The sequence below is a fragment of the Lagopus leucura genome, unplaced genomic scaffold (genome assembly GCF_019238085.1).
Source record: "Lagopus leucura isolate 7727_CA_CO unplaced genomic scaffold, USGS_WTPT01 Super-Scaffold_100027, whole genome shotgun sequence".
Lineage (NCBI taxonomy): Eukaryota > Metazoa > Chordata > Aves > Galliformes > Phasianidae > Lagopus > Lagopus leucura.
Window position 1 is genome coordinate 6,345,803 of NW_024962278.1, and position 26,391 is coordinate 6,372,193.

General features: G+C 55.7%; 1 protein-coding gene across 12 annotated transcripts; it reads right to left on the minus strand.

Annotated features, from left to right (window-relative positions):
- Nucleotides 1–4,781: 4,781 nt before the first annotated feature.
- ARHGEF37 (Rho guanine nucleotide exchange factor 37) lies at nucleotides 4,782–15,650 on the minus strand. Of its 12 annotated transcripts, none has more exons than XM_042880734.1 (15): nucleotides 15,213–15,650; nucleotides 15,045–15,148; nucleotides 13,808–13,957; nucleotides 12,295–12,597; nucleotides 11,744–11,867; nucleotides 11,504–11,651; nucleotides 10,571–10,770; nucleotides 9,589–9,719; nucleotides 8,996–9,100; nucleotides 8,060–8,170; nucleotides 7,274–7,603; nucleotides 6,976–7,104; nucleotides 6,282–6,477; nucleotides 5,683–5,855; nucleotides 4,782–5,351 (listed from the first exon to the last, which is right to left on the minus strand). In XM_042880734.1, the coding sequence occupies exons 4-15, from the start codon at nucleotides 12,496–12,498 to the stop codon at nucleotides 5,142–5,144; spliced, it is 2,061 nt and encodes a 686-aa protein (XP_042736668.1). In that variant the 5' UTR covers nucleotides 12,499–12,597; nucleotides 13,808–13,957; nucleotides 15,045–15,148; nucleotides 15,213–15,650; the 3' UTR covers nucleotides 4,782–5,141. The 12 variants fall into 12 exon arrangements, with proteins under 12 accessions (XP_042736668.1, XP_042736672.1, XP_042736670.1 ...); XM_042880738.1 differs by having other exon boundaries at nucleotides 12,295–12,509; nucleotides 12,587–12,597; nucleotides 15,045–15,650; XM_042880736.1 differs by having other exon boundaries at nucleotides 12,295–12,509; nucleotides 12,587–12,731; nucleotides 15,045–15,650.
- Nucleotides 15,651–26,391: the final 10,741 nt, after the last annotated feature.

Sequence of the window (26,391 nt, forward strand, 5' to 3'; positions counted from 1 at the left end):
TGCACTTCTTGTGTATGCTCGCTATTTTCTAACTATTTGGTAATGTTCATTTCATTTACTGCATGCATAAATGAGCAAATATGACATATACAAATGTTGGGAAGTAATTTAGTTTGTTAAGCTTCTTCATTAAAAGAATTCTGTATTATTAAAATATCTACATTGTCATGGGCTGGTATCCCATTAGCAATCGTAATAAGAAATGTTGTTTATCCATTCACAACCAGATCTCCAGGGCATGCATTTGGCAGCATGCGTTGAGTCAGTGGTGGCAACTGGTGGCATAAGCCTGGTCACAGGACAGCATTTCCCACCCTGACCAGGCCAAAATCTTCACCTCCAGGTTGTCCCTGGAGACCTGCTCTCTCCTCTAGTCTTGCTGACCCTGTCCTGTGAATGGCATTGTCTCCCCAGGCCCAGCCCTGTGTTGGCTGCACATCAGGGCTGTAGGGGAGCACAGCTGGCTCCCATGTCCATGTCTCCACATGTGCCTATGTCACGTATCACAGGTCCCACGTCCCCATGTCCCCACACCACTGCTGCATTCCCTGCCCTGGGTGCCCACTGCTCCCTTGGCAGGGCCGTGCAGGGACAGGAGTCACTCCAAGGCTCTTTTCAAGCTCCATTTCTCCTCAGATTTCCCAGACTAGCTTCATTTGCAGGGGAGAGCCCTGTGATCAGCCACATTTGAATGCTGCTTCTCCCAGGCAGAACGCAGCCGCGTCTGGGACAAAACAAAACCGGCATTCATGAGCGGTCATTTAAATTCCCAGCAGCTGTTCCGTGCCTGCGCTCCCACTGCTCACAGACACATGCATGGGCTGTGCCCTGGGCAGCAGACAAGCAGGTCTATGGGTGAGCCCACCGGCAGCAGCGGCCCTGGGGATGACTTTGGATTTGGTGTGCTTGGCTCTGGTAATGCAGCCATACGGGCAGGAGCAGAGAGCAGAGAGAAGGGCGCAGGCCTGGCCAAGGGGTGCTGGTGCTGCTCCACACCATTCATCCCGCAGCCTGGAGCCCTCCTGCAGGGTGCCTGGAGTGCTGTCAGAAATACAAGCAGCTGCACTCCTTACAGGATGCAGGGATCCAGCAATTACCTATATAGCATCACCTTGGGTTTGGTGGCCGGCACCCAGCTTCCAGCAGCTTAAACACAAAGCTGGGCATGGCACGTGTCTTACTGAGTATAGACAATTTCTCCTCTCCCAGCTGCTTGTTTCCAGGTTCAACATATCCCACTGAGGCTGGAGGCTAGCACTGCAGCTATCCAAAAAACAAATTGGACCCCATTTATTCCATTTATTTTTCTTTCCTTCTCTCATTCGCATGTCCAAACACCCAAAAACAAAGCAGTCAGTGCAAGCTGCAAATAGATCTCATGTACCCTGGGATATAAACCAGGGGAACAACTCCTGTTCCACTGCTCCCATTCAGTGCAGCACAGCACCTGTAGGTCCCTTTGTTGGGATGGGGGAGCAGAAGAGACCCTGAGCACTCCCCAGGCTTATTTGGGGATCCCTCTGGGCAGGCATTGAGGTGAGGGCAGAACGTGGCTAGCCCTGAGCTATTCATATCGCATCCCATCTGGAGACAGAAATCTGCCTGCTGGCTTTACAATTAAAATTGAAATGATTTGATTATGGGGCTTCATTAGCAAAAACAAACAGCAGGCAGCTTTCCTCTCCCCGCCCTTCTCCCATCCCTCCCTCCCCGGGGTGTGTTTAGGTGAATTCCAGCCGGGATGCTGAGCACACAAAGGGAGTTTTTCTCAGCAGTGTGCACCTATGGTTGGGAGCTGCTTGAAGGTACAGAACCTGGGGGTTTGGGGTGCTTTTACAGTCCTTGCTACCACTGTGACAACTGAGTGGCCACCCACAAGTGCAGCAGGAGCCCTTGAGATATGGGTTTAGGCCATTTGCCACTGTGGGCAGCTGTCACCAAACCCAGCAGCCTGTGCCCTGCACACACATACCCCCTGCCATGCATGCTGCCTTCACCTCAGGTGCCCTCAGGAAAGCCCCGAGGAGCGCAGCACACCCGCCAGCAGGGTCACCTTGGGGAAGGGACAGCCTGCAGGGCTCTGCCTTGGGCCGCTGCCAGGGGAGGAGGTACAGGCAGGGAGAGAAAGGTGCATTGCTCCAGGACCGCCATCCTGGGCTGTGTGCTGCAGGGACACAGCAGGGATATGGGGAGCGGTGGGGGGGCACCCGGCTGTCCGTGAGGGGTAGCGGCAGTATGGGCTGCTCCAGCTGACTCATTTCACGTCAGGGGCAGGCTGACAGCACGGCGGCACAGAGCCTCCCCCCACCCACGGCATTTGGCTGAGCTGCAGCACAAGGAGGTGGCAGGGGCAGCGTGGGCTATAGGGTTACAGCACAGGGTGAGCTACGGGGCACCACTCCATCACTCAGAGCCGGGCACGGGGAGCAGGGCTCCACAATGCCAGGCTGTACCCAGCCTTCCCCTGCTCTCCCCATGCCTCCTCCGCAGCACAGCAGAGCTAAGGACTGTGATGCTCTCTGCTCTGATGCTGTTGTGCCTGGGATAGGGCTGATCCTGCAGCCTTGCAGCCTTCACACAGGAAGGAGGGCAGCACAGTTTTCCCTGTGCCTGGGCAGCACCGGCAGCGTGCATGTCCTATCTAAACTCGCCTTCTGGACTAAATCTTTAACAAGATCAAGGGTTTAACTTTATCAGTGGCTGGAAGAACATGACACCTTTTCCCTGGGGCAAAGTATCCCTGTTGCCTGGCATTTCCTGCAGATCCCTGCACCCATCCCACGCCTGGCTCCCTCGGCATTTCCTGTCACAGAGGGGCACAGACTGCCCTCCTGCAGGAAGGAAAGAGCAGAGATCTGTGTCCTTTCGAGGGGACGTTTCCCCTGCTGGCAGCACAGTCCTCACCAGCCTTGCCAGCCCTCAGCTCAGGAGAGCTATCCTCAGCAGCTAGGCCCAGAGCAGGAGCACAGTGATTGATTATCTCTGTTAAGACTGCAAATGGTTTCTGAGCATGTTCAGGCGGCTCAAAAGCCATCGGTCCACCTTGGCGGTGGGGCAGTCCTGTGTTCCCTGCAGAGCATTGGCTGATGTTGCAGTGTGCAGCATCTCTCAGCATCCCCAGGGCCATCTGAAGAGGGGAACGGGGAAAAATGGGGTGTGCAGCCCCAACCCAGCCTCATGGCTGGGCTTCTGCATCCACAGCAGTGCAGCTCTGCTACGGGGCTGGGAAGAAGGGAAGGGTGTGCATTGTGGCTGTGCTGTGGAGCTGAGCTGGGTGCCGTATGAGCCAGCAGCTCATCTGGCAGCTCTGTGACAGCAGGGACTTTGGCAGCAGCCAGCGGCTGGCTGGGGGGTGGGGGGAGGCAGTAATGATGGTCTGTGTCTGCAAAGGTAGCAGAGCATGAAAGCAATTTCACACTTTATTAAACAATTCAGGTGCTGGCTGTGCAAGACGGGAGCAAGCAGTGCCGCTCATGCCTGTGCTCCTATCTCCCAGCCCTGTGGCCACCATCTGCGGGGCTCAGCCCCCCAGCAGTGCAGCACTGCAGGTACCTTGGGTCCTGAGATCCTGCTGCATGTGCTGCTCTGCATCCAGCCCTGCGTTCCCTACACACCACAGCCCTGCACACATTGCGTCCCTGGGATGGACCCAGGTTTGGGAACCAGGCCTTGGAGTTTGCATGGATGCCGTTCTTCCCTCGGCGATGCCAGCCGTGCCTCGGTCACTGTGCGCCTCGCACACAAACAAGCCGGCCCAGGGCCAGCAGGTCAGATCTGATCCTCGTCGCACCCTCTGGGTGGACACCATCCAAATGCCAGCATGTCCAGGATATGAATCAGCTCAGGCACAGTGCCAGTGCCGAGTCCCTTGCTGGCCAGCAGAGGCTGTGGGCAGCAGTGCCACCCAGCTCCACCGCCACCAGAGCCCTGCGCACGCTGAAACCCAGGCTGGTGAGCGGCTGCCCCACACACGGCCCTGCTGCCGAGCTGCTGCTCTGGGCAATGCCTGACCTTGAGGTGGGCACCTGGCCAGGAGCCGCCCCCCGGGCACAGGCATGTTCCACCAGCCCGGCCAGAGCGTTCCTCTCGGGAGAGCGTGTCCTCGCCGCGCTATTTAAAGGCACGCTTGTGCCCTTTATTCTTCCTCGTGGTTGGGCTGGAAGGGACCCGTGCCCTGCGCTGACCCCGAGGGAGCAGCCGAAGCCTCTGTGCACCAGCGCAGTTGGGGTGATAGAATGGGAGAAGTGAGAGACGTCGGTGCCCCGCGTCCTCACACCGCGTAACAGCGCACGTCCCGGGGAGAGCATCTGCAGGGAACGTCCGCGGGCACCGAGGATCTACGCGATGCGATTGGCAACGGAAGATCCCGGAGGAGCCGCGGGCGGGAGGCGCGGCGCTGCGGTGCTGAGCTGAGCTGAGCTGTGCCGGGACGGCGCCGCCACCTCGCGGCCGCGCAGCCACGCCGTGGGCACGGGGCCGGGCACGGCTGCGGCCGCACCGGAGTTTCGTACCGTCACAGCCAAGAGCTGCCGTCGCGCACAGAGCGCTTCTCGCGCAGAGAGCGTCAGCGGCCCTCGGCAGCACCGCACCGCAGTGCAGGGAGCAGGAGTAGGGCTTGGTGGCCGAGAGGTGACAGAGCGCTGGCGTCGGGGGCAACCAATGCCCAGATGTCGATGGGCCGTGTGGATGGGCACAAGGGAGCGTCATCCCGCCCGTTTTGTGGAGAGCATGTCTCCAAGAGACACGTGCCAGGCTGGAGCCCCGTTTGCAGCACTGCGGTCTTTGCAGCTCAGACGTGATTTACTCAGGGATGGTTCTCTCATCACCACTACAGGCATTTTTCTCACCAAAATGAATCCCTGCCGAACTGCAGCCACATGTCACTCCATCCCAAGTCTTCTCTCCGTGCTGCCCAGCCAGAAGCAAACACACATGGACGTGGCACCCTCGCACTTTCCTGCCCTTGTGCACAGCTGCACAAAGCACATCTCCCCACTTGCAACCGCCCCTGGGCCACATTCTGCTGCTTCCCCAGGCAAGGGCTGTGCAGCCACTCCCTCAGCAACGAGCTCATCAGGTGCCAATCAGACAGCTCTCCTCCGTGAGCGGCACGAACCCATCAGGTGCTGCGCTGGTGCTGCTCACACGGGCAGATTCCAGCCCATGGGCTCCTGCACAGGGACTGTCCGCAGGTAGCTGGAGGGCACGTAGCCCTGCTGCCCGTTCACCTCCACCAGGCTCCACTCAGTGCTGCCCTTCTTGTCGTGCGGCTCCAGCACCACCACGGGCTGCCCTGCCTGCAGGCTGAGCTCCTGCGGGCTGCGTGCTGTGAAGGAGAAGCCAGCGACCACCTGTGAGAGCAGGAGGAGAGGAGGAAGCACTTAGCAAGAGGCAGAGCTAGGAAGCAAAGGGACATGCATGGCAGGGTAGGACCTAGAGACACCAAGGACATTGATGTAGGGACAATGGAGACCTCCAATGCACAACTCCCTTGCTCTGTCCACCCCAGGTCCCAGAAAGGCAAACCTCAGCCTTACCCAGGCAGCTGTGACACTCCTGCAAGGCACACAGCTGCACACAAATGGTTGTATGTGTGCTGGAAAAACAGGTCTGTGTCTTTGCCCACGAGCAGAGAGCTATCAGGGTCGCTGGGAACAGCCCTGGGTTGTCCTCTCCTCTCACCTGGAAAGCCGGGGTGAATGTGGCCACCTGGGGTTTAGGAGCTTCAGGTGACACATAAGAATGTCGCCTTCTCTCTGTACCACTCTCCAGGGCTGACATCTGCATCCTGGGCTGCTGGCTTGGTCCCAGGCAATAGGGCTGGAGTTTGGCAGCAGGCACAAACCCTCGGGGACCTGGAGAACATGCACACACAGGTCATGGGGTTCCACCACCTGACACACATAGGATGGGTTGGAGGAGAAGGGAGGGGAACTTGGCTGTGGCTGGCACAGCACAGGAGCCCCATTCAAACGTGTCCTTCGCTAGGGTACATCCAGAGCAAAAGCCCAAATAATGGGTTTCAAGACACTTCTGTGTGGGCAGGACTCTCCTTTCCCAGTCTTGACACTTCACAAGTGCTCTTTTGGGGAACAAATGAGGAAACCCAAGATCTACAGCCAATGGCTACAGGTGTAGCTGGCAGAGCACAGATGGGTTTGGGCTAAGCCAGTCCTGGAAAGGAGGGTCCAGGAGACAATGGCTCACTGTTTCATCCAAGCTGAGGAAGTGGTTTGGGTTTGTTTTCTGACCCTGGTGCCTCCCTGCAATGTTAACAGTACCTCCAGCATCCACAAGCCATCTGCCCTTGTTGCCTTTAGTATCCACACTCTGCAGCAGAGCCACAATCTGCCCCCTTTGCAAGGTCAGGTCCATGTCTTTGCTGCCACTGATGTTGCTTGTCACTTGGTAAAGCTTGTCTTTACCGTGTTTGTTCACAAGGGAAAGGACCTTCCGCTCCTCAGCAGGGTTCAGGGGCTGGAGGGGAACAAGAAACACAGGAGCACTCATTCAGACACAGGAGACTGAGGCCCTCTGTGAGCATGTTCTATCATCATGTGGTCATGTTCCAATGGGTGCTTAGAGAAACCTCTCCACACTATCTGCTCTTCCTCACAGTTTGGAGAAGACCAGTGCTCAGAACCAGAAAAGCTGAGGCTGTTCCAGCTCTGGTTATTCCCAGACAGCCTCTTCTGGAGTAGCACTGTGGCTGTGGGGATCCCCTGTGCCACTGTGTGAGCCAACCTGCCCCCAGCATCCTGCACCACGAGGTCTCAGACACAGCGCCTCCTCATTGTCAGCCCTTCCTTTGGCACAGGCTGCCCAGGGAGGTGGTGCAGTCACCATCTCTGGAGGTGTCTAAGAACTGTGGAGATGTGGCACTAAGTGAGCACGGTGGAGATGGGTTTGTGGTTGGACCTGATGATCTTAGTGGTCTTTTCCAACCTTAATGAGCTTATGATTTCCAGCACCTACCTGTGGCACAGGGCTTGGTGTGACAGTCTCAAATGCCTGGATGAAGGTAGAGAGCTGAACTCCTGACTGCTGCAGGGTGTCCTCCACCAGCCTCCAGAAAGCGGGCAGCAGCATGTGGCCATGGGGCATCTGTGAAGGACCCTGAGGTCAGTGTGGGATGCAGCCAGCTCACCAGAGCTGCCATAGGTCCTGGCCTGCGCCCACAGCCCCACGGGCCTGCTAGAGGGGGAGACGGATGAACCCAGCTAAAACAGGCAAGCCTGGATGAGCACAAGGACACCCGCTCTCCTCCTCTCACCTGCTCTAGTTCCTTTTTAGCCTCATGCAGAACCTCTGCAGCCAAGTCCTGCTGCAGGACGCAGAAGGAGCCCAGGAGCTGTTCCAGGAGCTGCATGGCCACCTGGTTGAAGCGCGGGAGCTCAGCCACAAGCAGGGCATTGATGGCCAGATAGGTGTTCATGGCTGCTTCCTCATCATATGTCACATTGCCCGTTTCGCTCCTCCTCTCCTGAATCTCCTCGTAGTCCAGCAGCTTGTCCAGGCGCTTCTTGACCAGCTGCTGCGGCCCCACCAGCATCTCTGCCAGGCTGCAGAGCGGCTGCCAGACAAGCCTGTCCAGCCGGCGCCTCTGTGGGATGACAAAACCCAAATCTCCATGGGAACCCCACTGGACAGGCCCCGCTGTCTGCATGCAACACTGTCTTATGCATTAGAAAAGGCTTGGGAGCCTGCTGGAGGACTTGTGTGTGCTTACCCCGTGTCTCACCCTGTGCAGCATGAGCAAGGGAAGGGCTGGTGCTCCCTATAGGGGAACTGGTATCCAGTCTGGGGATCTGTCTGCCCTGCCACAGCCTGCACTGCTTGGAAGCCCATCCTGGCCATGCTTACAATGAGTGGGGCTGAGGGCAGACACCATCTATGGAATGCTGATGGGCTCCCAAAGCTGAATATTGATAAGAATGCTCCTGCATCGGGCCATTCTGAACCCCACTCTCTGTTTCCCCTGCCCTGGCAGCCCTGGCAGGAGGTGTGAGAGATGCTTGGCTCTGATCCCAAAGGAGCTCTGCAAAGAAGGAGCACTCACAAACTCTGGGAACACAGCGCAGTGGAGGTGCTCTGCGAGGCGGCGGTACTGCTGGGCAGGGCCCTCCTCCATCTGCAGCTCACACTTGTGTGGGGTAGGCAGCAGGAATGCCTGGAAGGGAGAAAGCAATCAGGGCAGGCCTCTGGGAGCTGCCCAGCACCGTGCAGCATCCTGTAACTATTCCAGCAGCATGGGAGCTTCTCTCCATACATGTAGTGCGCACAAATATAAGGGGGAGAAAGAACAGCCATTCCCTGCCACATCTCACTAGCACACAGACTGCCGTCCTCCTGTGTTCTTCTCTTTTTATGCACTGTTTGGGCTGCAAGGAGTCATCCTGTCCCCTTTTCCTTCATGTCATACCAGTGTGGGGAACCGTTCTCAGTATTTTCAGGACAAGGTCTTTCTGTCCTGACATAGGTGCTCTCTGGCCCCTCTGCCATTTCCTGAGATCTTCCTGACAGTCTTTTTGCCATCACTCATGCTTTCATTTCCTTCAGACAGCCTGAAGGATCTCTATAAGAAAATTACAGCAATTACTGACCCAGGTCACTCAGAAGGGAAGTCTGCTGCCATGCCTCATCTGGGGACACTTGTGCCTTATACCTGGTAAAGCAAGTATTTCCAGGCTGAACAACAGTGAGCACTTCCAGCTATTTGATACTTTGAAATAATGATCAGTGTAAGGATTGACTTTTCTCAACTGACACCCAGCTCTGCCAATGAAGCCTTAGCTTCATTTCAGCCTCCTGTGGATGGAAGCAATCTTCTGAGGCTGTGAGTTCCCCAGCACAACAACATGTTTCAGCTGAGAAACACAAATCCCTGAGCACCTCCAGCTGTTGTCTGCAGAGGGCTTGGGGGTGTTCTGCAGCTCCCAGACAGGGTCCTGAGGCCTGGATGGGGAAAGTTCCCTGCACACAGACAGGGCTTTACCTCTAAGTGCTTCAGGTAGGATGCCACGTTCTCCTTCAGTGCAACCACACTGGATGCCACGCTCTGGAATTTCTCTTCCAGGTCATCATACTCCTTGTCCTCTGTCTGCAAGGCAAGGGGCGGCTTGTCTCTGTGCAGGCAGAACGGGAGGGGTGGGGGCAGAGGGGATGTCAACACAAGGTGCAGCCTGAAGCTGGAGCTGGGGAGACCCTGAGGGGCTCCAGGAGTTTGGCAAGGGCCACGATACGGGGTGTTTGGGCACTACATGGGACGTGGTGCTGGGGAAAATGTCCTAACTGCAAGCAGTGCTCTGTGTCACTGGGTGTGCATCCTTTCGCTGGGATGCTCTACGGGTCTGAAGGGCTTTCGGAGGTCAAAATGTTCCCCTTTGATACTTATGAGGCAAGGAGGGAGGTCTGTGCCTGCGCAGCGGCTAGAATTGGAAACCAACAGCCACACTGGGTCACCCGGCAGGCGGACGGGGGCTTACATGACAGCACAGGCCGCTGGGTGTCAGCACCGGGCTCGGCTCTCCGTGCCTCGGTGCAGGAGGAAAGCCGCAGAAGCGGCAGAGGAGGGAGGTAGGCGCGCACCTTGGCCACGATGCCGGCTTCGTGCATGAGGAGCCGGCTCAGCCGCGTGGTCTTCTTGGCGATGGAATGGGTGTTGAGCCGAGCCAAGCGGTCCCGCAGCGTCAGCTGCTCAGCCTTGTTGTACTTGGTGGCTGCCTCGGGGAGACACGAGAGGGGAAGGAGAGCTGTTGGTGAGCGGTCCGGCGGCCCCGAGGTGAGGGGCTGCTCACACAGCTGCTTATCTGTACAGCGGGAGCCCGAGGGTGCTTTGGCCTTCATTCATAGGACAACAGTGCTCTGGAACCAGAAATCCTGCCTGCAGCCACCAGCAAACCAGTGCAGATCTGGCTCCTGCGGCGCTGTGTCCTGGCTGTTCTCTGCAGGTAGCATGCTCTTATCACAGCCCTGCAGCCCAGCAGCCTCCCTGCACGGTGCTGGGGCAGCTGTTGGGATGCTGGTGTGACCAAGAGAACAATGCGGCTGCAGAAGCTTTATAGCAGCAGCCTGAATGGGTGAAACGGAAAAAGCAAGGTGAGAACAGCAGCAAGGCTGGGGCTGATCAACAGAATAAGCACAACCCACATCAAAGAAGGGCAGCCCCAGGGAAACTACCATGAAAACCAAAAAGCAGAGTGAGCTTGCATTTGTGGGGAGCTTGATTTCTCCTATCCCAAGGGCAGGATTGTTCCTTCAACTCCCCAGCCCAGGGAATGCAGATGGACCAGTTCTGTGCTCACTCCTATGCCACCCTGCTCCTGCAGCTTACCCAGAGTGCAGCACCCACCCTGAGCCAGGTTCCACAGTGCCAGGAGCTGCTGGGACGCAGCCCAGCCTGCAGCCCCACCTGGAAGGATGGCTGAAGGACAGGAGAAAGGGAGAGCTTTGAACTGACTTGAATAGGAGTCAGTGCAGCACCAATGGGACGCAACCAGGGTTGAACTGAGCCTCCCCAGCCACCCGCTGCCTGTGCCATGCCCTCTGCCTGAAATGTGCCCCTGCTCACCCACTTCCCGGCGCCGCTTGTACTCGTTGATGTTGGCATTGACCTGGGTCATGGCACGCACGGCTGCAGCGAGGGCTGCATGAGAGCTGGTGCTGGCAGGGGTGTTCTCCAGGATCTTGCCCAGCAGCAGTGGGTATTTGGTGACTCTCTGCACCGGCATCACCAGGAAGAAGCTGAGGTCCGAGGCGCTCGTGTGAGGCCTGAAGGAGGGGGAACTGCGTGAGGATGGCATGGAGGACAGCCCCAATGCTTCTCTGGGCTTCTCTGCAAGCATTCTGGGCATAACCCGGCCCTTCTCCAGCACCAAGAAAGCTTTGCTGCCTGGGATCCAGAAGTGAGCTGTGCCTGGATTTCTGTCCATGTACCCCAGCTGTGCACCCTCAGGCAGTCTCACCAGCGTGCTGTCCCCGCCAGCCCCAAAGGGAGTTCCAAGCCTCAGCAGGCATCTGGTGCTCCTGAACAGAACTGTGCTTGACTGGCTGAGAGGTGCAGGACAGACATCCCAGGCTGTGTGCACAGACCCCCTCTCTCCAGCACATCATCTACACTGCAAGCAGGAGGAAATGCAAGTGGCTTGTAGTGTTCGTGACCACGCTTATGGGGCAGAAGGGGTCCTCCATGTCCACTGGGGCTAGCCTATCTCTCTGCTAATACTGGAAAATGCATATTCTCTGTGGCACAGCCCCTTTGGATGGCAGTGATCGGGGGAGAGGAGCAGGCAGGAGCCATGGGTGCCACCCCACCATAGGTTTGAAGTCCACCATAATAGATTCCCAAACTGTAATGCTTTGACAGGTCCCAGAGGATGCAGGAGAGGCTGTGAAGATGTGGCACTCAGCTAGGTACCCCAGAGCAGATACCTATCCACACAGGGAGCTTGTTTAGAGAGGAGAAGGGCAAGGCCACTAGGGAGGGGGTGGCATGGGTACCTACACTGTCGTGCTCAGGGTCTCCATGATCTCCTCCTGCAGCCTGGGGTCCTTGCGGTAGCTCTCCACCAGGAGGAGGGCATGCTCATAGCTAGCACAGTAGATCTTGTAGACCATCTCCATCTCCTCCTTGAACTCCTGGAACAGAGTGCCTGGAGGAGGAGGGTCAGGCTGGATGGGACAGTTCTATTCTATGGGAAGGGGTCTCTTCCCCACATACCATATGAGTTTGCTTTCCACTTACTGATGCTGAGCAGCTGCTCATGCTCCTGGGTAGCAGTGTCCTGAAGTCCCCTCAGGAACCGTCTGGAGACATGGAGGATGTCATCAATGTTAGAGAAGAGTCCTTCCAGGTCAAGACCAGGCAGCTGGAAGGAACACAATTGCCCCAGAACAAGCCAAATAGATGAGATGGAGGTGGATCTGGCATTGTGGAATCATCTGCACTCTCTCAACACCAGTATCCTTCCAGCAGCCTCATGTGACATCTGAGGAGCTGGAAACGCTCCATTTCAAGAGGCATTTGGAGATAAGACCTGTCTTTGTTCCCAAGTAGGACAAGGCCTTTCTAACATTACAGATGCAGAGTTAAAGCCTTTCGATGGCTGTACTGGCTAAGACATAATGTCTGTTCAACCCACGACCCTGCCTGATGGGGGCAGCTGGGGGGCTGAAAGGATCAGGGTGCAGGTACTGGCCTCCCAGCTGTCCTGGGAGGCCTGTCCTGTCCCATCAGCCCTGCTGGGATCTGGGAGCCCCTCTGCTCCCAGCACATTCATCCCACAGCGCCCTCACCTGCTTCTTCTGGAGGTGCGCCCGGATGTCGGACAGGCACAGCTGGAGGTTGTGCACATAGCTGGCTTCAGTGGTGATGAGCTCCTCCACAGCCAGCCGCTGGCTGTGCTCCATCCTCTCACAGAGCATCACCTCCTCATAGATGTGTGCATCATGGTCGGCTGTGTCCTCAGCAAGTGGCTCTTCTGTGTGGGTGCTTGCCATGACAAGATGCTCTGCAAGAGTGAGTTGGGGTCAGGGGCTGAGCTGCAGCCACAGGGACTGGTGCTCCGGTGTCCGGCTCGGTGCTCACACTTGGTCCACCTATGCCAGGGGACAGAGAACACTTCCATGGGCACATCTGTGGGATGCACACTTGCTCCAGGGGACAACAAGCCATTCACATCTACAAGCAAGGCTTTCCTACCACTGATAAGGTCTGGATGGATAGGGCAATACTGCAAAAACATAAAACCATAAAATGCTGAGAGCGAAAAGTAGACTGGCTGTCAAGGGCAGGCACCCACGTGAGACAGATGGGGACATGCTGAGCAGTCGTGCCCAAATCCCAGCTGCCAGAGCAGCACCCCGGCACCAGCTGTGCGCCCCTCCCCAAGAGGAGCACAGGGCTCCACCAGCTCCGCGCCTGCTCCAGCACTGCTCGGGCTGGCTGTCACTGCTCAGCAGTGCCTGGCATGCTGCCTTGCATTCAAGTGTCTTTTTCAAAGTACAAAGAGTATTTATGTGACGCCTGAACAACAGGCATTTCTATGGGAGGGAGAGCTGATTTACAAATTGGGGGGAGAAGTGGGCAAAGGCGTGAGCGCCTGGTGCCAGAGGCGCTGGGAGCCCCTGGTGCTCAGAGTGCTTTCTGCAGAAGTGCTGCTCCGGCTCTCTTTCTTCTTGTAGAGAGCACAAAATCTGGGAGCTGATTCACGGCACTTCCTTCTCAGGGAACATCCCCTGTTATGCTGGTGCTGAGGAGAAAGGCACAGCTCTCCAGGTGGCACAGACAGACGCTGGGGCAGCGTGAGGCGGGAGGCCTTGAGACACAGCCAGCCTAGGGCAGCCTGGCCTCCTGCACAGCTGCACAGCCCTGGTGCATGTGGTGGGAACGGAGAGCTGAGCCAGAGCCTCAGCTGGGGGCTGCTCCAGCAAATGCTGGGTGCTGCAGCAGTGAGTGCCCCTGCCTGGCAAACGCCCGCAGCTGCTCTGGAGGAGAGCTAGGCTTGGCAAGAACACAAATACATGCGCTAAGACAGCAGGCACAGCGCCTCTGCTTGCTTTATAGGAGAACTCTACTCTGCTAGCTGTCATCCCAACCCCCTACGTATCTGTGGCTGCCACAGGACACTGTTCTGCGCTCTACTGGGTGCCTCGGAGGTCCCCAGACAGTGGGATGTACCCCAGAGACAAGCAGATGACTGGGGCCGGGGCTGGAAGTGCTTCAAGCTCTGCACGGCAGAGGGGCACACAAATGCAGGGACCGAGGGGAAGGCAGGGCTCAGGGTGCTGCCGTGCTCTCTGGACCCACCGCGCTGTGCAGCTCTGCCCCACTCCTCACTGGCTGCAGCTCGAGGAACCAAGCACTGAGTGCCACCGGTCCCAGTGCCGATATGGGGACCCCCGCTCTCCCATGCTCCAGGAACGGCCCCCAGGCTAGGAAACCTCTTTGCGCCCCCATCTGAAACGGCGGAGAAATAACAAAATTGAAAAGGAGCCGTTCTGACAGCAGGTTTGATTGCCCGGCTCTCCCCTCGGCCTGCCTGCAGATCGGCGCTACGCTGCAGCCTCCGAGCATCCCCGCAGGAGAGCTGCACCCGGGGGAGGGCAGGGGCTGCCGGGCCCCAGCTCCCACCCCGCAGCGCCCCGGTGCCCGAGACCCCCCTGCCCGGGCCCGACCCCGCTCTTACCTGCAGGGCCGGCGCCGGGAGCCGCGGCCGCGCAGCCGCAGCGGGGGGAGGTCAATGACAGCGCGCTGCGGGAGGGACTGGGCGGCCCCCGGCGAGCGGGGACAGGGTCCGGCCGGGGCCCGCCCGCAACGCCCGGGGGAGCGGCGAGGAGGAGCGCGGCGGCGGCGGCTCCGCACCGCCCGCAGATGCCCCCCCCGGGTCTGATAAGAGAGGAGAGGCGGCGGGGGTGGGGAGACCGCGCCTGCAGCCGGTGCCCGAACGCCAAGCCGGGTCAGCTACGCAGCGGCGGCGGAGCTCCGGCTGCGGGTTCCCGGCTGCGGCTGGCTCGAGGCGGTGCGGAGCTCCCCGCTGCTGTACGACCCGGCGCTCCGCGGCTGTTTGTTTATGGCTTCGCTCCCGGCTGTGCGGGGCTGGAGTTGCCCGGCGCGGCCCGGTGCGGTGCCTGGGCACCCACTCTGCTGGCGCTGCCCTGCTGCTCAGCCGCAGAAAGGGGTTCGGAGAAAGCAGAAATGAGAAGTCCAAATACAGCCGACGAAGCGGTGCCACCGGGACTCACGGACGTTTTAGGCTGCAGGTTTTTTCGCTTGTGAAGTATTTGCATCCTTGTAAACAAGCTATTGAGACGGCAGCAGCTGATGCACAGCCAACTCCCGCCGCCCCCGAGCGCGTCCCATCCAACCACAGGGAGGTGACAGCCGCACCTGGATTTTTCCAGGCTGACACAGAGCATCCAGAAGTGGCGCAGTGAAAGGACACACGTAGGGGCTTACAGAGGGGCACAGCGGGCAGACACGTGGCCACGTGGGGATGGGGCTGTGAGTGCAAGCAACCCACACGGGCTGGCAGCAAAGGCCTTACCTGGCTCTGGCTGCAGGGATGCAGATTTTCTTTCTCCCCCGCAGCAGCGACTCAAGCCTCAGCCAGGTCCATTCTGGAGCAGCAGAACGCCTGGCCAGGTGCCCCTGGGGACAGCATCTCAGCAGTGTCAGGAGCTTCCCGGCTCCATCCTTGGGCAGGCACACTTACCAACACATCCAACGAAGCCATGGAGGTATGTCACTGACTTTGGCTCCCATCAGCACCCGGTGCTGCGTCACACCGTGGCTGGCAGCGCTCTCCTCCCAGCACATCCCTTGCCCCAGCAGCCAGGGCAGTGGGGCAGCATTCCCGGCTGTCTACTCCTCCCCAGATGGGTCATGCTGTGGGTGTTTCCCCAGGCATGTTTTCAATTCCAACCAGTATTTTCGGATGCTTGATAGCACAGCTAGGGTGATTTCCTTGCAAGACCACTGTGCTGCCAAGTGATTTTCCCCAGTGTGAGCAGTTTCCTTCCTGCTGTGTCGCTAGCCCTGTTCTCTTCCTATCCCGCCCCAAGCTGGGGCTGCACAGCGCCATGCAGACATGCTGTCACCACTCCAGGGCTCACCAGGAGTCAGGAAGGCATGGGTGTGGGCTGGCTGCCACTGCCAGGCTCTGGTTACAAGGAAAAGCAAATAGGTGCATGCTGGTCTAGAACAATTGTTTATGTTTCCAGGTTTCAATAAGCAAATCTAAAGGGCCCTGCTCTCTTCTCCACCCTGTTGGCACTGACTGCTGTAGCCTTGTGGCCTTAGATCCTGCAAGCACGTGATCCAGCAGCGTGGCATGGGGAGGCATGCAGAAGGGCGCAGCGCTGCGGAGGCGGCAGGGCAGGACTGCCTCCTCCTGCTGGGCTCCCTGGTTTCTGCAACCTCGGTGCATGCCTGTTTTTGCTCACAGCTTCTCCAGGGTCACCCCCACACACCACTGGCTCTGCTTGTACCCACAGCTGCGGCAGGAGCACCCAGAGGGGAGGGCAGCCTCCCAACATCTCAGCCCAAACTGAACAACTCCTGGAGAGCTGTTTGCAGCTGATGGGCTAGAGCAGAGGGATTTTCCCAATTGCACAAAAGGTTAAGGCTCAGGTAGCTGGAAGTTGGAAGCTGGAGTCGTCAGGGGGCTCAGTGGGAACGCAGCAGATGTGCTGTGCGTTAGTCAGGGCTTGCTCAGAAAGCAGGCCCAAAGTGCAGCAGCCCTGGGTATGCCCAGTTGCAGCAGGCAGGGGTTCTTCTCAGAGCAGCACGTTTGCACAGGAAAACAGTGTTTCTTTTATTTAATCTTCTCCATTATTACTGTTCTTTGGATTTCTTTCCTGTCTTGAAAGGGCTTCACGACTGCACACTGCTATCAGCCATTCATGTTGGAAGTGAAAACACACAGAAAAAAAAAACCCAACTGCTGAAGAATACGGTGGCAGGTGCGTCCTAATCACAGAGCTTCCTCCCACACTGCACATCTGGGAAGTGGACTTTGCCTCAAGCACGGTTACTCATGCATGCAGTGAAGCATGGGATCCAAGCTGAGGTGCTGAGGCAAGGAGGCAAGTGCCATAAAGTTAAATATTTTCACAGGACTTCATATCTGGGCTGGTCATTAGCATAAGCATCACATGAAAAACCACGTAGATGTCATTCCATTTCTTTCTTCTCTTTCCAGTCCATATAAACTGTGCCTAAGTCCATGACGGAAGGGAAGCACACCGCTCACACTAATTACCCCCACGCCATATGAGGGCCTTCCAACAGGCAGCAGTTGCTGCAGGAAGGAGCTGCAGGCTGCAGGCTGTGCTGGGGGGCACCGCCTCCACCACGAGGCAGAGCGGAGGCTAAAAATAAGGAGACAGAATTTGATCCATGCAGAATAAATTAAGAGCCAGCTCTTTATTTCTAAAGGGGTGATTTATGGGCCAAAGGTTTGCTTGTCTTTGGCTTAGCTGTGCCATGTATTCCTTCTCTGCTCTGTATGGAGATCTCTTTGGCAATGGCAGAACATTGCTGTCACTGCTCTACCTGTGCCATCACCTCCATGCTGTCATCCCCACAGCACGCACCCTGGTGTCCAGCAAAAGAAGCATGAGATGGAGTGACAGCTCCGACTGTTGCCCCTCACACTTCCTCCCAGGCTGTGGGCTTCACTCTTCATTCCCGTGGACTTTTCTTTCCCCACTGTGGTGAATCCAATGGAAAGAACAACCCTCCTAAGAAGAATATAGAATTGTTGAGATTGGAAAAGACAACTAAGATTATCGAGCCCAACCATCGAGACAAATCTACTTTGTGTAAGGAGTGTCAGCTCCTCTCACTCTCTCCAGGTCTGCAGCATCTCACATCTCCTGTCCCACATTTACAGCCTGAGGCTTCACGTCTACCAGCCTCTGTGGCCCTTCCCTCTCCCCTTCCCCGTCCTTGCTGCCTTGCATTGCTTTCCCTACCCTAAAACCTCCAAGGCTGTTGACTTGGAGCCTTTTCTGCTTGTGGCTGCTTTTCATGCTGGTGTTTCTGCTGGTGAAGGAGAACAGTTTACTGTCAGCAAGGTAGCAAATAGCTTATTTTCTAAGGGCCATGGTTTGCAAGATCTCCCATCCCTGCCCATCAGGGTTGCACACACTGAGCTGCTTCTGGGTTCTGGTGCTCTGCAGCCATAGAGGATGTGTCTGCCTGCCTGTGCAGTTCCTGCAGCTGCCAGGTCACCAGGGAGCCGCCTCCTCCAGGTGCCCTCAAGAAGCAGCCAGGCATCCTGCTGTCCACACCTCACCAGGGTGAAGTGGCTCTGCTGTGCAAGGTGAGGGCGTGAGGAACTCTGCAGAGGCACGTCCCCTCAGGATGCACCTTCCTCGGGATTGGCCGCCTCTGGAGTCCCATCACTATCTGCTGCTCTGGGCAGGTTCCTGCAGGAGTGGCTGCTCTGCAGGCATGGCGATAGCTGCTCTCTGTGCACACATTGCAGGAGATAGCTACCCTTGCTCATTGGAGGAACAAAGGGTGGGAGGAAGGCAAGATCAGCCTTTGAAGCTGCCAATCCAGTTTGTGAGCAAGCTCTCCATTCCTTTTTCCACTGATGCAACTGGGAGTGTCTTTGATTTGATGGGGCTTTAGTCTCTGCCACAAGTGAGCACAACAGCAACCCTCCTGAAAGGGAGCACTGCGTGTTTGTTTCACTACTGGGGGCAGAGACTCTTCCCATGAAACTTAACTGGTGTTCTGAGGCTCACAGCATGGCGAGGATGTCCCAGGCCCTGTGGTGGAGGGCAGGGTAGGCACCGTGCAATGGGCTGCGGAAGCCCATTGGAGAAGCCCACAAGGAAACAGTCTGATGCCTGGGCTTCTCCTTCCTCTGGGCTTCCTCTTTCTCAAGGAGAGCTTGGCATTTCCACGTGGACATTTCCAGCAACATGGAGTTTCCTGCCAACGCAACAGCACCCAGCTCAAGAATGCTGCATGAGCAGAAATTACTTCATCCCATCCAGCCACAAGGCAATGGCAGTGTCAGAAGGGACATCTCCATTATTAATCCTGTTAGATGATACCAGTTCCAGCTTCTCCACCCCTCGAGTCACCAGCCTGTGTGCCAGCTGCAGGCCTCCTTCCCAGGCTGTGATGATGGAGAGCCATCAGCCTCAAGGCCTCTGAGCTCTCTGCCAAGTTCTGGGTGCTGTTTTTGGCCAAGGCAAGTCCTGGGGGCATCCAGGATTCTCCAGCATCCCCAGGCTCCTGCCCGGGCTGGAATGGGTTGTGCAAGCCACCCCATAGCTGGTAGGAAACCAGCATGCCCAGTTTTGGAAGGGGGCTTGTAGCAGGGGATGTGTCCTTCTCTCATCACACACCACAGCAGGTAATGTGCTGATTCCTCATGGAGCACACCAGAGATTTGGCCCCCAGGTATCTTTGCACAGAGAGAACTGATGCGAGGCACAAAAAAGCTCAGCCCCACCAGCCAGCAGCGGCTTCACATTCAGCAGCACCAAGCAGGCCACTCGCAGTGTGCCCTTGCTCCCCCTAGGAGCCTCGATGCAAAACGACAACTATGTTTTCTTTCTGCTCGTTATCAGGCTCTCAGGAGGCAGATTTTCCTGGCTCCTGGCCTCACAGGGCTCCCTGTGCTTGGCCTGTGCTCTGGGCTGCAGCCAATGCCCTCTCTGGGGCTGCCAGGAGGGTCTCCTTCCTCTGTAGGAGAAACCACTGTGTGCCCAGAGCCTGCATCACTGCAGGCAACATTGGCCCAAACATGCCTGATTTGAGATTTTCACCCCAAAATGAATGTTCCAAGAAAGAGAAGAAATAGCAAAATGACTGCCAACAGCTTAGGAGGATGTGTGCACGTCTGGCTTTCCTGTTGCCTCTATGTCACAAAGATGGAGCAGGGAAGGGAAGTGTGAGTGCCCAAAGCCCTGCAGCAGCCTCGGGGTGAGGAACAATTCCATGGCTGGGAGCAGGGATGGGTGGGAGGCTGTGAGACAGAGCCATGTGGTCCTGGCAGGCATGTAAAGGGAGGGAGGGAGTGTGCGCTGTCTCCTCTGACGCAGGAGTAGGGGCTCCAGCTGAAACTACCTGAAGGAAGTTTAACACAACAAAAAGGAAGTGGTTCTTGGTGCAACGTATAGTTAAACTGCAGAGCTTCTGGCCACAGGATGTGACAGATGTAAAGCATTTAAACAGCATGAATTCATGGAAGAAAAATCTGCTGTGTTATTAAACACAAAGAGCCAGCATCTCTTCCTGAAGGCTGCAGGACTGCTGGGCTCTGCACCTGGCAACTGTTGCTGCACCCTGACTGCTCCTCTGCCAGCACCTGGCCAGGGTGAGCTGTCATACGGCCTTGGATGTGTCCCACTGGGCAGTGTGGTGAGGCCGTGTACCCAGCAGCTTCCTGGGAACACCTGGGGTCCTCTCCTGCATGATGAGCCTGGCTGCTCCAAGACACAGCCTCTGCAGGAAGGCTGCTCCACAGCGTGGGATGCAGGCCATCGTGAGGTCTGCTTTTAACAGAGCAGTTATAATAATCAGCTGGAGTCCATTATTTTTCTTGAAGCACTTTTTGGAACATCTCATGGCAGGGAGCATCCCTCTGCTCTGTCTCCACTGCCTTTTCAGGACACATACAGTGTGGCAAAAGCAAGTAATCTGCTGCTAACTGTGTGATGTCTTTGAGACAGGGTGGAGAGAAAGAGCACGGGAATTCACGGAAGTTACAGTATTTATTCAGGTTACAAAAATCATTAAAAAAATGTTCTTTAGCTAGGACTCAGTCCAGCCTCCATCTCCAGCCTGCATGTCTCCATGCCCCCACTTAATGCTCATGAGAGTTTGAGTCAGTTCACATGTGGCAGGAGCTTGGACGTGGCCACTGACTTCAGTGTTTTCTGCCTGCCTGCTGCCAGGTGGGTCTGATCTGAGTGCTGGCATACCCAGACGGCGCTACTGAATTCTGCAAGGTAAATGAGTTTCAAGATTTCAGAGCAGAATCTCGAGTTCCCACGGTTGTAAGGAAGACCTCACAGTGAGGGCACGCAGAGCCAGTGTCGTGTGCCTGGAGCTCCTGCTTTTTCAGTGCTGCTCCTTTGAGCTGTGCTAAGCTGCTGCTCATTGGTGCTAAAATTAGCTGAAGGGCCATCAGTAAAGGAGTCCTTGAAAGAGCTTGCTCTTTGAAGCATCAAAGCGGGACAGCCTGCATGCTTGTCATCTGCTCCCTCAGGCCCTTGTGATAAAGTGGGACCCACACGGCATGAATGCTGCTCCAGAGATGCGGAGCTGGGCCGTGCCATCAAGGGACTGATTGATTTGTTAGCGATGTTTCCTGCACTGTGGCAACAACACGTGATGAGCCTTTCCCCTTATCTGGCACTTTCCACCCTGTGCTTTTTACAAGCACAAATGAACTGGAGCTCGTGATAATCTTTGGAGGAGGGGAGAGAATAAATTCAAGCATTATCAAGCAGTATCTCTCGGCCCCTGCTTTGCTGCTCTCAACAGAAATTAGCTTTTGGATGGCATGAAAAGCTGCTCCATTGAGCAGAGGTGTTCAGGCCTGCAGGTGACTGCTGGAATGAATGAGACGTGAGCAGATGCTGAACTGGGAGGACACACTCGCACAAGGGGTTGCAGCCCCAGACAGCCCACTTGTCTGGAATTGGGAGTGCCAGCCTGAGTCCATTTGCCATGGCATGTGGGAGATGGGCCCATACTGGGCACCTTGCAGAAGCTGCTCTGCTGTGAATCCCCCCAGAACCTAGACATCTGGATGGCCTAGGAAACAGTCTGCCTAGAAATCAGAGACATTGACACCAAGGCCCTGTAGGGATGGGGCTCCTTTCTGTTGCGCCTTGCTCCCCATGCTCTCTGGGATGCTCTTAACCATGGAGGGTTTTTTTTTTATCCTAATCATAGGAGGAAGCAACTAGCTCCAAAAATCTGGAAAGAACTGTACCTTCCTGGCTGCACAGGACCGGCTCCGTGACCCCTGAGGAGATGCTGATAAAAGGCATCACGTGATGTGCTGTGAGCGATAAAATCACCAGACTCAGCAGCCCTTGATTTTGTCCCTCATCTGCAATCTGCTCGAGTGCTAGCTTCTGCTCCAAGAGCAGCTTGTGAGCGCTCTGACATCCAGGAGGTGGGAGGCAGTGGGAGGGTCCCTGCTGCATGGGGCTTGGGGACAGCATAGTACTTCACCTCTGTTCTTGGCTCAGGATCCTCCCTCCCAAAATGTGCCAGGAAAAGCCAGAGCTTTCAGAAAGGGAATGGTGAACCCAGAGGGACAGACTGCTTGGCTGGCTCCTGCCACTGGAGAGCAGCAGCAGCCATGAAGTATGGCCAAATCCTGCATTGCCTGTTCTGCTCCTCCCGTCCCCCTCTGCATCCCGCACCACTGCACAGGGCATGCGTGAAATCCATGCTGCCTAAAATTGTTCAAGCAATTATACTCAGGAAGATTGATGGCAGCCCCATGTGTATCAGCCACCGTCCACAAGCTGAGTTACTTTGCGTTAGAGAAGACTCACCCCGATGATTTGAAGCTGAGTGATTGCAGCAGTGGAAGTGTGGTGTGGAAGCCAAATATCAGCACTCCTCACTAGCAGCGTAATAAATTAACCAGTGCCAGAGAAGCTGCTGCCGAGGACTTGACGTACCCACGGATATGACAAGCCATGAATCAGCCTCGCTGCCATTTACATCCTTTGTCCCATAACTTCCTGGGAGCCTCTCGCCTCACCTCACAAGGCATTCAGCAGCGTATTCCAAGCAGTTTCAAGTCTGACATCATGGAAAAGTTCGACCTCAGCTTCACCGCCATTCAGCAAATTGTCCCTGGGGAGTGTGCCAAACAAAAGGACCTGCTGTTCCTCCTCCTGGCTGCAGACCTAAAGGAAAGCAGAAACACGCAGGGCTCTCATGTCTCCAAACCTTTTTGGCTGGGTGGATGCTCAGAGCTCTGCAGCAGAGCCCAGGCAATCCAAGCAGCCTGCAGGCACCACTCCTGGCAGCAATACCTCACCAGGGAAACTTTGCAGGAAAGTCTTCCAGGAACAAGTGCATTGGTAGAGCATCAGCTGTGCAGTAATGGCATTTCCTGTGAATCACCAAAATTATTTGAAAATCCCCCTTTTCCGGCTGTGCTTAAAAAATCTCACTCCAAGCAGCCAAGAACATCCCAGGCCACACAATTTCCCATCCAACTTCTTGCGCAGCTTGGCAATGGCGCTGTCAGCTCATGGATATTTTCTCCCCAGAGCTGTGAGGCCCCAGTCCCTCTTACCAGTCTCATTTTTTCCGAGGGCAATTAAAACTCAGGTAGCATTACTGAGCATAGACACCCAGGGCTTTTTCAGGTCCCCACTTCTTGAATTTGAGACAAAATCACTTCACTTATGCCCATGGTGGTACAGTCCAGTCTCCTCTGTTGGAATCACCAGCACAAGCTGGATTTGACTCGTCCTGGCACGAGCAGCTCCTCTCCAGCCATGTTCTCCAGCACCACAAGCCCTGCTAAAAATAGTGGGGTCAGCTAAGGTCAGAGCCAAGCCATAGCCCACGGCTCTGGAGGGAAGGGAGGGCAAACAGCCGGTGTGAAAGGCGTGCTGCTGGGGGCTGCGTGGGCAGGGGGAGCACGGAGAGATGTGTGAGCAGAACTGGTGCCCTGAGACAAGCAACTGCTGTGTCTACAAACCTGTAACCCAGATCTAATTTAAAGCGCAGATCCCTCGGCCGTGGGAAGTGCCAGGAGCTCATTTGTCCCTACTGCCAAAGAGCAAAGAAATACTGAGCTGACTTTGGCTGTCCAGGCCTCAGGGAAATCCATTGGCAGTGTCTCAGTTTGTACACCTGCACCCAGACTTTGGCCACTTACGTGAAAACTGAGGCAAAACCACCATGGCTGTCTCTATCTGAGACAATAAGCACTTCAGGAAGAAGTGCTGGAGCTCTGGAACTCATTCTTGGCTATATAGGGTACATAGGGGAAATGTGCCTCTCTGGAATGGGGTTGATGCTGGGTGGCAAAGCTGAGGAGACAGAATGCAAAACATATACATTTTACTTCTAAAGAATTTGGGATTCTGGTGATCCCTCTCCTCTTTCTCCTTCCTGTCAGCTCCAGCTTTACTGGTCCGTGAGGCAGTTTGATTCCCCAGCCCAGCAAAAACAAGTGCCTGTGAAACAAGTGAGTCCTCTCCCACCCTTCCACAAGTGAGGAGGATGAACCAGCTCAGCGAGTGGCCAGACTGCATGCGGTGAGCAGAGCTACAGGCCAGCAGGGGATCCCTCAGTTCAGCTCAGCTGCAGCGTACATTTGTGGTCTGCATTGCAAAAGCACTCAGGATGTGCATCCCCTGTGCCCCCAGGTCCCCCCTGCAGCAGCACAAGCAGAGCCCTGGGAAGTGGCACATCCACCTCAGAAAGCTCTGAAATTCCAACCCAAACCAAACACAAGTCGATGGCTCTGGAGCAGAGGCATTATGTGGCCTTTGACTTTTTCAGATATGACTTTGTCTAGCTTGTTATTTCAATGTTACTCCCTCCCCCTGAGCCTTTTTATAGAAGCCTGGGATATCCCTGCTGCCCAGGAGGATGAACAGCTCCCTCCTGACCCAACACAGCAGCAAGTATTTGCTGACACAGTTACAAGCATGCAAAAAGGATGCTGCTCCATCAGCACTGCTTCAAACAGCTGGTTTATTACACTGAAAACACTCCCTTCATTTGCTGTGATCAAATTGAGAGGTGTGGAGATGCTCAGTTGCAAAGCAGGCACAAATGAAGGATGAGCAATGCTGGAGACTGGGCCATGCACAAGGACTGCTGGCCTGTCCTCTGGAAAGAGAAGAGAGAATTCTTTTCACTTTATCAAGTGATGCAGCTATAAAGTGCTTTCATTTCCTCCATGTCCCTGAAAGATGTGAAAAATAGTAATGAACAGCTGAAGAATGCAAGCTGAAGAATAGCTTGCATGAGGCACCAGAAGCTGGATTTACCCCCTCTTTTTTTAGTGCTAAAACTGCTGTTTTCCTCACTAGCAATGAATTCAACAACTGTTGTGTTCTTCCTGGGTGTCTGCAGAGAACCTTTCCTGACAGAAGGCCACACTTCTCCACTCCCATCTGTGTTCTGGCTGACAGAAAGGGACAACTCTTGCACTGTCACAGGGGCACCCTGGAGCTCCTCGAACTGTTCCAGTTTGGCAAAATATTAACCGAAAGAAAACATGAAGAATCACATGCAGACAATTTTTGAAAGGGGGTCAAAGTGATCTGCAGAGGTTCTGACCAAGGCACTGGGAGCAGGGCGATCAGGAGAGGAGAAGAATGCAGAAGTTGGTTTAGATTGGGTCAGCTGCTACAAAACCACAGCCTGAACTCCTCCTCCCAACCTACAGGTGAAGGATTTTTAAGTTGTATCAATTTAAATCCATGGGTACCTCCATGGCTTCTATGTTTGTGCACATCTACTGTGTGCCTTCACTGATGTCTGTGCTTGCCAAAGAGTCAGGACACAAGCCCAGGCTGTGTAGGCTTTTTACAATGCCAGCACTGCTTTCAGACCATCAGGATCTCTGTTGTTCAGCAAGGCAAACCCCGCATGTGGCAGCACAGGATGTGGTTTACCATGAGGGGCTGGGAGGGGAACGTTCCTATGTGTGGAACAAAGACAGGACAGATTCATGGGCCAAAATAGAGCAGAGCAAAAGGTCTTAAACAGGTGGATGTCGGATCTGTCCGGATGTGAAGTGAGACCTGCCTCCGGCTTTGGACATCTACAGTCCTTCAGTCTCAGTGTCATCCACCATCATTCTCTCAATAGAGCTATTCATTCCTTAGGTTAAATCCTGCTTACCCAGAAATACACATGCACCTTCACTCTTCCTCACAAACAAATAGACCTCTCCTTGTTCCTGTGGAGACACAAGTAGAGAACTGGAGTGGCCGAGGCATAAACCTGAGCGGTGGGCTCCAACGTGGCTGCAACCACAGGCAGAGAGCAAACAGGAAGCGGGCTGAGGTCATCCCATGTCACACGGTGGGATGCTGGCACTGGGCTCTGCTGCTCCTTCACCTGTCCGACAGACACCAGGAGCAGGCAGGCTGCCTGGAGCTGCCACAGCTGGCGATGGGGGCAAGGTTTTCCCCACGCTCACTGTTCTGACAGTGTGCTGGCCAGGAGTGATGGAGCCTGCAGCTGCACTGATAGGTCTTCTGTGTCCCAGTGATGTGTCCCAGTTTATGCTGGCTGACTTCTCCCACCTCTGCCCTCCTGCAGCCCTTCCCACATTACCTACACAGGCCTGCTTTCCAATCCCTCAATTCCTAACATCGTTGCGGGATTCAACACAAAGACAACATAACCAACCTGACTGTTGATCATCGCTTTTGTTTGTTTTTGCACTGCAGACCTTTGGGAGACGATGCGTGTCTGGGCATCTCTGTAGCAGGCTCAGCTCGGCCGGTCCCCACGCAGCGCTGGGCCCCGGGCGGCAGCATCCCCTGGCCGCAGAGCTGTCCCCCGGCAGGCAGGAGGTGGCAGCATTGCACAGCCCAGCAGAGCCTGTTCCCCTGCATCCCACGGACGGCGTAGGTACTGCCCGGGACCTGCAGACCTGTTTTTCCTGCTCCTCCAAGGATACGTGACTCGAACGCTTACAGACTGCTCAAATCCCATCCAGAGCAATCATTAAAAACGACTAAACCCCAAAGGCCTCTAAGTGCACATCAGTCCTAATCTGTTTGCAAATCACGATTAACAGTAATATGAGGGCAAGTGAGGACAGAAAGGCTCTGTATTTAGAAACGAGTGTGATGTTCAGATACACCTCGTTTGCCCTTGAAGCTCCAGCCCCCTTAAGTGCCGTGTGATGTGTC